The 11,369-nt window shown below is 33.9% G+C and overlaps 1 protein-coding gene across 1 annotated transcript; it reads left to right on the forward strand.

Annotated features, from left to right (window-relative positions):
• The first annotated feature begins 2,558 nt into the window (after positions 1 to 2,558).
• On the forward strand, positions 2,559 to 10,415 carry LOC140871121 (probable arabinosyltransferase ARAD1). Its single transcript, XM_073273564.1, has 4 exons — positions 2,559 to 3,184; positions 3,322 to 3,609; positions 8,765 to 9,130; positions 9,792 to 10,415. Exons 1-4 carry the CDS (start codon positions 2,564 to 2,566, stop codon positions 9,978 to 9,980), a joined length of 1,464 nt encoding a protein of 487 aa, XP_073129665.1. The 5' UTR covers positions 2,559 to 2,563; the 3' UTR covers positions 9,981 to 10,415.
• The last annotated feature ends 954 nt before the right edge of the window (positions 10,416 to 11,369 follow it).

The following is an 11,369-nucleotide window of genomic DNA, read 5'->3' on the forward strand; positions in this document are numbered from 1 at the left end:
ACTAGATTATACACATTTGATAAATATTTTTCTTTTTAAAACAGTTAGATGATTGTATTTAGAGGGTGTTTGACTGAACTTATAAGCTATTGAAAACAACTTATAAGCTATTTCAGAGCTTATAAGATATATTTTTCAATTTGTTTGGTGAATTTTTTGTCAAATAGCTTATAAGCTGTCAAAATAAGTTGTTTGACATCTTATAAGCTGTTTTTAAAAAAGTAAGGTCACCCCTTGTTAATCATTTCAAATATTTGCTAACATGTTATTTATGTAATATATTATCTCCGACATATCTATGAATAAGCTTGTAAACTACCCAAAATGTCCGGTTTGGTTTGGTTCAATATGCACCACATTTGATCCAAAAATTATCGTATATCACCTTGCAAGACACCAATAAACAAAAAACTGATGCACACCCTATCCCAGCCTTCCTCTCTAACAACTCGTAGCTTTTCTGCATGTCTGCAAGACACGACAAATATAATGCAAATGACCATAGAAGATTTTATTTACTGTCATATAACTTTGACCTCGAGTTCAAACACAGAAAAAAGTGACGAAGAGGTGCATATACGACTTCACGACGATGATGGAGAGGGATCGACGAAAAATAAGGTATAACAACCGAAAAACGGTGAATTTTAATAGATCCATTGCGAAAGAATCAAAGTTTGGTATTCAAAAAATATATTTCACTCCATAGGTTGAATCACTTTTATTATCGTTAATTTTATTCCTTCGGGCCTCGTTTGGTTGCAGGGATAAATGTAGGATTAGCAGACTATCCAACGTTTGTTTCGTTTATTAACTCTTCGCAGGATAACTGTCGGCCCGTGATTAAACCCTATTTTCGGGACAATATGGTTGATTATAGTCTTTGTGAAAAACATGGTATTAGTATCCTACTTTTGAACAGTATGTTGGATTACGTTGCTAAATGACATTTCTATCCTTCACCATAACATATCTACTCCACTGTTTCTTCCTTAAGCCCTCCGCAAGACTCCATGGCAGCCGTTCCCTTTCCTTGCTCGTGCTCCATTTTTGTTTCGATCAATGTTCTTGGGGTTTCACCAACTCTGGACACTCATTTATCAAATCCTGAAACTCCACAAGGGATCTTTGCTTAGATTTGCACTCCAAATTCCAGCCCTTAAAACTAGCCGCGATGTCGACATAATTTTCACACCCATTTCTTTCAAGAACTGACCTGTGCTTACACAACAAAAGTTGCAGATTTCGAACAAGGATTATTTGTGGATCTCAGAACAAGGATTAGATGGAGAACGATTTCGACGGAAAGAGATGCCAGATCCCGACGCCGTTAGGGTATTTGTGGTGAACAGAAACAGGAAGTGCAAGCTTTGACACGTTGTGGATTTGTGAAAGAGGGTGGAGGATAAAGGACCGGACGTGTCATTGGGTTTTCTCACAATTTACAAGTATTTTGCAAACTAGCGAGGGTATTTAGGGAATCAAAATGTTTTTCAACTTTTAATCCTAAACACAAAAAATCAACCAAAAAAAAAATGCTTTTTTTTTTAATTTATGAAAATCATTACAAAAAATATATTTATCCCACATTTTATCTTTACACTAATAATCCCATCACATGTACCAAGCGCAACCTCAAGGCTTCAACCCCTCTATTCTCTCTAATTTTCAATCAACCAAACAAATAATACAAATAATTTAATATATATATATATATATATATATAAACTTTAGTGCAACCGTCTTATCGATCAATACGTGAGATTGTTCTCTATTCAACAAAAATATAATTTTTTATTTAAAACTATTATTCTTCATTTTACACATAAATTAAGTTGACTCTTATGAGATCCTCGCACATAAAATCTACATATAAATAAAAATAGGGAAATTTTTTTTTTGGTCCCGTATGTTTGTCACTTTGCGATTTCAGTAATTTATATTTTCAGATTTCAGTTTTAGTTCGCCATCTTTATTTTTTTTTTTGCAATTTTAGTCATTTTTTCGACGTGGCGCTGACGTGGCACCAATTCAGTGCTGATGTGGAGCTGACGTGTACAGTGCCACGTAAGTATTTTCGAATAAAAAGGACCGAAATTGCCAAAAATCAGAACATGCAAAACTAAAACTGAAATATGAAAACATAGAGTACCAAAATCGCAAAGTGTCAAACATACATGACGAAATTTGCAGTTTTCCCATAAAAATATTATTTTTCACTTTATAGTTGACTCACGTGAGATAATCTCACGTAAAATCTATGTATAAATATTCCTCCCGCGATGCACTTGGGATGAAGTCTAGTCAAAATTTAAATTTATATGCGTGACCCATTCGGAAGACAATAAATTTAAATAAGAATAGGTTTCTTATAAAACAGTGTATCATATCTTTTCTGTTATATGAGTAATTTTATCTATATTGAAAATAACAACTAATATTTTGGATATCAGTTTCAAAAATTTGACAAATTAACTCTCTCGCATAATAATTTTTTTTTAAAATAAATTAATACTAGTTACCCAATTAATTTTGAAATGACCGTCACTTTTGCCAATCATAAATGAATCTTCGGCTCAAACTCAGATCGCCGCCGCTTTCCGCCACCTCCTCCCCACTGTCCCCTTCTTCTTTGCTTCTCCACCACGGTAAAACCACAATGCCGAGAATTCCCCGTAAATCTTTCCTGAAACTCACCTTTACCCTCGCCTGCCTCCTGTCCCTCCTCGCACTCTACTCCTTCCTCTTCTACGCTAATCCTCCCAATCACACCGCGAGTATTAAATTTAATAATTTGCACTCTCATAAATTTCCCAGCGCCGATGATAACAGTATTCATATCAAGAAAAAGTTGAAAATCTATATGTATGATCTGCCGAGAAGATTTACTTACGGTGTTATTGATAGCTACACGGCCGCGCGTGGTGGAGAAATCGTGGGGGATGATGCACGCAAGAAGTACCCTGGGAATCAGCACTCGGCTGAATGGTATTTGTTTGATGATTTAAATCGTCCGATTGAGGAGCGGGTGGAATCAGCCGTCACCAGGGTCATGAACCCAGAAGAAGCCGACCTCTTCTACGTGCCTTTTTTCTCTTCGTTGAGTCTTGTTGTTAATCCCAATCGACCCACGGGCACGAGCTCGTATCCTGATGGTAATACATATAGTGATGAGCAAACTCAGGTACCTCATAACAGATTTATCTGATAATCATGTCCTAAAAATAAATTGAAAACCCTTAAAATCCCACTGGTGTTGCTTTTGAAGCATTGGGAACAAACCAAGGGTCGTGCTCTCATTCTTGGTAATTACTGATGTAGGAGGATTTGATAAATTGGTTGGAAGGCCAGGTGCATTGGAAGAGGAATAAGGGCTGGGATCATGTATTTATTTGTCAGGATCCCAACGCGCTGTACAAGGTCATTGATATGGTGAAGAATGGGGTGCTGCTGGTTTCAGATTTTGGGCGGCTGGGACGCAGTCAGGCATCCCTGGTTAAGGATGTGATTCTCCCATATTCACACAGAATCAAGACATACCAGGGGGATATAGGAACTGAAAATCGTGAGGCACTGCTGTTCTTTATGGGAAATCGGTTCAGAAAAGAGGTAACTATTGGTTTTTTTTCCCTTGCAATTGATGCATAAATTCTTTCATGAAATTGTTGTGCATCACACCAACTAGTTAGGGGTGTATATTGTAACTTGATGCATTCCGTATGTGATATATCCTTTATTTGCATCACACCAGCTAGTTAGGGTGTATATTGTAACTTGATGCATTCCATATGTGATATATCCTTTATTTTATTTTTATATTATTATTATTATTATTATTATTATTATTATTATTTTAAATTTATCAATTTTCACCTCGCTCATGAGTTTGGATCAAATAAATGAAATAAGATTCTTGATTTATGTTGTAGACATTTACTAGATGGATAATTCAGATCTTGAAAATCGAGTCAAGTGAAAGATTATTTGTGGCAGTGTTTGTTGATTTTGGGAGTAATTAAACTAAGAATATTGATATTTGAATGCTCATTATTAATGAACTAGGAACTAGCAATTATTATACTAGGAAATAACTTACGCCTTTTCATTATATTCTTATATGGTATTATTTCTCAGGCATCTCTCTGTAAGAAATATTTTGATGCATTACTTGTGATATATTGTGGACACTTGTGCCTCAATAATGTACATTTTGCAATGTTGAAACCTTTCCAAGCATTAAATAGACAAGGATATTTAGAGACTGAAAAGATATCGAACACTAGCCATGAAGTTTAGGAAAACTCAAAAGAGATTTTATCTCTTTCACGACTCTCTAATTACGTTACAAGATGCTTAAATAAATAGACTACGGAGGCTAGGATATTCTACAATTATGGGCTATACATTCAATTAATTGATACACCTTAATCTTAACAAAAGTAAGAAAAATCCAATGTCATATTTCTATTGTTTACTAAATATCTTTCCACTTTTCTATAGACACTCATGAGATGATTGATTCGCTTGTAAAAGGTTTTGTGTAAGGCTCAGATTATCGACGCCAAAAAAAATTAAGTTGTATTTATCAAAATCAATATATCTAACTATTAAAAAATGTAATTCCTTTCCAATGAGCCCAACCTAATTTTGGAATATGAATTTCCGAATATAAGTTCTACCTTGAAATATTAAATATTCAATATAATCAGTTTAAGCTTACAAAATACAACAATCATATCTTCAAGCCATACAAATCGACATCCCGAATCATTTTCTTTCTTTACAATCTTGGGAACTCATGTTATAAGAACTCTAAAGTTAAGCGTTCTTGACTTGGTGTAATTTGAGGATGGGTGACCCCCTGGAAAGTTTTTCAGGGTGCGTGTGAGTGCTGATATAAGCATGCTGGAAAGACCCGTCTTGGTACAGTGAGTGCAGTCGTCGAATTTGGGGCGTTACACTAATTCAAACCCGAGGGCTCAACAAAAGCTGTCATAATAATAAACAATAAATGCACATGCAGACAGAATTCTAGAATTCATATGAGAATTTCTATCGTTCAGCACTTTGACCTTTGTGAAGCAAGTGGTGACTCACATACACGTAGTATACGCAGTACGTTGACCCGTAGGAAACAAGAGGTAACTCACATATATCATAGCACATGCAACACGTTGACCCTCTGGAAATAAGAGGTAGCTCAAACAGAAAGATCAACAGAGTGCATAAAATCATATATGCATATATATTTGCCATTACGTAGATTTTGCGAGTAATGTCGGAGTAAGGAGTGTATGCATCTGAAGTCCTTAGATTAATTGCGATAATTTAGCCAAAAATATTGCTTCGTTTGGAAATCTTTCATCCTCACTTTCATGGAATTTGCATCTTAGAAGGGTTTTGAGGGATGACGAATTAGATGAGTTAAATGCTTTGATAGGTGTTTTAGATAGGGTGAGATTGGTTGAAGGGGTGGACGACATAAATGTATGGGAAGGGGATTCTTCAGGTGTCTTTTCAGTCAAGTCTTTCTTCGAGTCCTTCTTTCTGAGTAGTGTTTTCCCAGTTTTCTCATTATTCAGCGCCATTTGGAAGGCTCCGGTTCCAACAAAGGTTCAAGTTTTTTCGTGGACCGTAGTGTTGGGCAAGGTGCCGACCTCGGATATGATGCAAAAAAGGTGGCCTACTTGTGCTCTATGCCCCAATTGGTGTGTGCTGTGTCGGAAAGAGAGGGAAACGCAAGATCATATGTTCATTCATTGTACTTTCACGAGTGGGCTCTGGGCTAGGGCCTTGACAGAGATGAGGCTGGTTTGGGTGGCTCCAAGATCAACGCAAGACTTATTTGCTATAGATCTTGGACATCTTTTGGGCCAGAAAGGGATAATCTTTTGGAGGGTGGTCGTTCACGGCGTTTGCTGGTCCGTGTGGCTGGAGAGAAATAGAAGAATTTTTGAAGATCTTGAAGAGTCGATTGACGAATGTTGGGAAATGATCATAATCAAAGTTTCTACGTGGATAGGATCTCATGTAGATTTTGAGAATGTTTCGATCTCGGATTTATTACGAGATTGGGCGTTTGCATTTTGTTGATAGGGATAGGTTCATGAAAGCCTCCTTGATGGCAGATCACTTGTCCGCATGTTGTATATCATAATTTTATAGTAATTAATATAATGTGTTTCTTATAAAAAAAAACTATATTAGCAATCAAGAGAAGAAAATAAAAAGATTAGAAATGTTAATCTAAGGACTTTAGGTGCGTACACTCTCGCAAAAGATACGTAATGAAAATTGTCTATGCATATCTAATTTTATGCACTCTGTTGATCTGTATCTGTGTGAGCCACCTCTTGTTTCCAAAGGGTCAACATGATGCATGTGCTATGATATACGTGAGTTACCTCTTGTTTTCTACGGGTCAACCTACTGCGTATACTACGTGCATGTGAGTCACCTATTGCTTCCCAAAGGTCAAAATGTTGCACGATAGAAATTCTAATATAGATTCTGGCATTTTGTCTGCATGTGCATTTATTGTTTATTATTATGAAAGCTTTTGTTGTGCCCTCGGCTTTGAATTAGTGGCTGGATTCTGGAGTGTACTTAATAATTTGTTTGTAGGTATTGATCCAGATGACAGAGAATGTGTAGGCGAGATTGTAAAGAAAGAAGATGATTCGGGATGTCGATTCGTAGGGGTTGGAGATATGATTATTGTATTTTATATGCTTAAACTGATTATATTGGGTATTTAATATTTCAAGGTAGAACTTATATTCGGAAATTCATATTCCAAAATTAGGTTGGGCTCATTGGAAAAGAAATTACTTTTTTTAATAGTTAGATTGATTTTGATAAATACAGCTTAATGTTTTTTTGGCATAGGTAATCCGGGCCTTACATTTTGGTATCAGAGCGTAGTTATAAGATCTTTTGTGAATTTTAGATTTAAGTTATGATCATGAGGGAGTTGGAGGCGATCTAGGATGTAGATTAGTGGAGCTAAGTTTGAATCGAGAAACATATTATTTTGCGCATATGCTTGAATTAGGTGCGTACTTGCTCATGTTTACTCTTATTATTTTATTTCTATAATTGGTTGGACATTTGAAGTTTAAATTAAAGTATATAGTTCCACCTGTTTATGTTAGTCTTGTGGTGTATCTTTTCATGCTTCCGGAAATTTGATAAGTTGCGATATTAGACTATTAAGTATTAAATGTTGACTAGTCCCTTGACTTATGGGTATTTAGAATCACCTATAACACTTGCCAATAAAAAATAAAAAAAATTGATGTATATGCAATATTAATTTTTATTCCAACTTGTGACATGTAGATGTGATTAACAAAGTTTGATTTTGGGTATCAGCATATAGTTGGAGTTGTAATTTTCATTGCACTGCTTTACGAAATTCATAATTTTAAGTACAAATTCATAGAATGAGAACTATTTTGCTTCCCAATTGACTACATCCCATTAATGAGTTAATATACTATGTGAATTATGCATTCTAAGTTGACTTCCAGTATTACACTATCAATATTTTGGGTTTAGTACCGACCATGAATTTCATAACCTTGAGTTTTGATTTAAATACCCATACTGTTAGGTACACCCCAAATACTAGGCAAGTAATTTTAAATAAATAAATACTATATGAAAATAATATTGTGTTAATTTATGTTTCTATCGTTCCTTTTAAATTTTAAATTATGGATTTCATGTATTCTTGTTTAACATGTGATCAATAATGAGATTTGTAGAGAATAACCACTAGTATTTTAAATTAATGAGATTCTTAATTATCTTGGACTTGGGATTGAAAATACTACCCAAAAATACATTTAAGCAAGATAAACCCTTTTCTATAATAATTCTACGTTAAAATGCCCCCAAAAACTCTTATGCGTCTTTTAAGAAAAACTAGGAGAAGAAAATCATCACCCATCATCGATCGAGTTAGAGAAGTTTCTCCCCTCTCGATTTAGTGTCTCTCTTGATTATCACGAATTAAGGTGAACTTGAATTATAGATTTGTTAAATGCCGTTAATTGGGTTTCTCTTCAATAAGAATTTCATGATTTAGGAATATGATTGATGTATGTTTCTTGAGCAATACAAAATTGGATCTTCATGATCATTACGTGTCTTTCAAATAAGCAAGTTTATAATTTATTTGAATAGCTGTAAGGACCAATTTGATTTCATATTGGATGACCTACTACCATGAGTTGTGTTTAATTAACTAATGAGTGCTATTATATATGCTTTTGTGATTATATCACAAAGGTAGAATTATTTAGAATTCATAGATTTGGATTAGTGTATTTTCAATGTAAGTTCATCAACATAAACTTTTATATGGTTTTAATACAGAGTTGTTTTACAAACTTGTTTAGAGGTTTTGACAAAGGGAACAGCGGACTATTTCTTTGGAGAGAAAATAAACTATTTAATGTGATCTTTGCTTTCAAAATTGTTTGGAATGGTTTACTTAAATTTCTTATTAGTTAATCTAATATGTATTTTGGGGAATTTTCTCAAATTGATAGAGGGTTAAACGTGAGATTGGTTCTAAATTCTTCATGAATTGATTTAAATACTAATATGAGATCTAAGCATTTAATTACATAATTAGGCTTTAAATTAGATTTATTTATTTAGAATTACTTGCCTAGTGTTTAGGGTGTTACATCTTGCATGCATCCATGCTTTCTGTGTGATGATGATAAATATTTTATTTGATTGGAGATTGCAGGGGGGTAAGATTCGAGACTTGCTTTTCAAAGTTCTTGAGAATGAACCAGAAGTTATTATCAAACATGGATCTCAGTCTAGAGAAAGTCGTCGCATGGCATCGCAAGGGATGCATACATCAAGGTTTTGTTTACATCCAGCTGGGGATACTCCATCAGCTTGCCGACTTTTTGATGCTATAGTGAGCTTGTGTGTGCCAGTTATTGTTAGTGACAACATTGAGTTGCCCTTTGAGGATGTCATAGACTATAGAAAGATTGCTGTTTTTGTTGATTCTGATACAGCTGTTACTCCTGGAAATCTCGTAAAATTGTTGAGGGGAGTGAGCTCAGAGAGGATCTTGGAGTTTCAAAAAGAATTGAAAAAGGTAGTTCTCGGGAATTGACCTCACTGTGAATGGAAAGAGCCAGCTTTCTTACATGCTTGACATAAATCCTGGAAAAACTACCATTTATGTTTACATGCATTTTGGGATTTCATTTCGTGTGTCGATTGATTTTATTTCCAGTTTATAAGCAATAAACAATTTAGAGGGCTGGTTGAGATGATATGCAGGCATCTATATGTTTTCATTGAAGCATTGGTTAGGAAAACTAATGGGACTATTGTTGATGGTAATTTTGGATGGAGAGTCAATATTCAATATTTATACTTGAGTTTATGGTGGATTTTAAGAGAACGGTGTACAGAAGAATGTAGGTAGTCATCCAGTGTGCATGGAATAAAGTCTTATAGAGATGAACTGTAGTTGTTAGACTATTGCCATTTTAAAGTGATTTGAGTTTGCATCAGTGTTTTCCGCGATGGAAGATTTCATGCTTTTGTTTATTGGTGTGGGGGCAGTGCCATATTTTAGATGCGTGTTTCTCTTCTCAGTTTATTTGTGGGAATCTATGGAGAGGTGGGACTGTTGTTGTAATTGGTGCTATATCTGTTCGTGGGTTACATTTTTTGAATATCTTTAAATTAGAATTTGTGTACTGACACTAAATTTTCGCTTGCAATCATGCTAATTTCCATGGATCCAGGTGCAAAGGTACTTCGAGTACGAAGACCCAAACGGGACTGTGACAGAAATTTGGCGTCAAGTTTCATTGAAGCTACCTCTTATCAAGCTCATGAGTAACCGTGACAAACGAATTGTGATAAGGGACTCAAGGGAACCGGACTGTTCTTGTCTCTGCTCAAACCAATCGGGGATGCACATGATACTATGACAAGCCATTTAATTGTTAAACAATGACAATATCGCGGTTTTCGTGAGAGAACGGTGCAACATTTGCTTATACATCACAAAAAAAGATGACAATACTATGAGGTGGATCTTGATCGGGTCAGAGCTGTGTGATTCTTTTTGCAGCTGCTGCAGACTGCAGTCCTCCTGTTGACGTTAATTAATTCATTTATGGGGACTAAAATTGGATGCCTTTAGTGTTTTTATTACTTGTTCGTAAAAGTTAAATTGAATAAATGATGTAAGTATTATTGGATTTTAGTGCATCTTATACACTAGAGAAAAAAAACAAAAGCTACCATATATATTGAATAATACTTGTAAGAATGCCTTGCATGCTGTAGTGTTTTTTTTTGTTTTTTTTTGTTTTTGGCATGCTGTAGTTGTAACTTGTAAGTGTATCTGCATTAATTAAATTAGCTTGTTTATTATTAGTTATGATAGTTTATTGTGATTTATTGATGGTTAACAGAATATTATTATTGATTTTTTTTCTCAGTCGTACTTAGGGTTTAACATTTAACTTTAATTGACGTGGGATTGAATTTGGCATGTTTTGGTCAAATTTCAACAGTCGATGATATTACTAACTTTTTTCAGCATTTAAAATAGTTGGTAAAATAGCCACACACACAAAAAAACAAAAAAAAAAAAAGTTAGTAAAATAGCTTGTCATTGTTGAAAATATGTTATTATTATTATTATTGAATGTTGAATGTTTAATGTTTAATATTGAGTTGTAAAATGTGAAAAATTAGTGTGTGATGATGTATTAATATTTGGACTAATCTCCAAATAAGACCTATAAATAGGTCTCTTCATTTGTGTAGAAAAACACAATTGAATTGAGTTGAGAGAAACATATTATAAAGTGTAGAGTTTGATATATTTTGAGTTTTGGAGTTTTTACTTTTTACCATAAATTTTTACTTTTTCACAACACGTTATCAGCACGATCGCTCGAAGGTTCTCTATAATTTTCGACGCTCCAAAACACAAAGAAAAAACAAAAATATTCAACAAGTAAGTATATTTATTTTATTGTTTATATATTATATATATATATATTAATATATAATTTCATGTTATTATATAAAAGGCTGTCTATGACACTGACCTTATAATAACGTGATATGATATATATTTATTATGTATATATACTAACTGTATTAATATATAATTTCATGTTATTATATAAAAGGTTGTCTATGACACTGATCTTATAATAACGTGATATGGTATATATTATTTTGTATTTTGTACTAATCATATTCGTATAATTTCATATTATTATATAAAAAGATGTCTATGACATCGAACTTATAATAATGTGATATGATATACATAATTATTTAATTATGATTATCATTAT

The sequence above is a fragment of the Henckelia pumila genome, unplaced genomic scaffold (genome assembly GCF_033568475.1).
Source record: "Henckelia pumila isolate YLH828 unplaced genomic scaffold, ASM3356847v2 CTG_391:::fragment_3, whole genome shotgun sequence".
NCBI lineage: Eukaryota > Viridiplantae > Streptophyta > Magnoliopsida > Lamiales > Gesneriaceae > Henckelia > Henckelia pumila.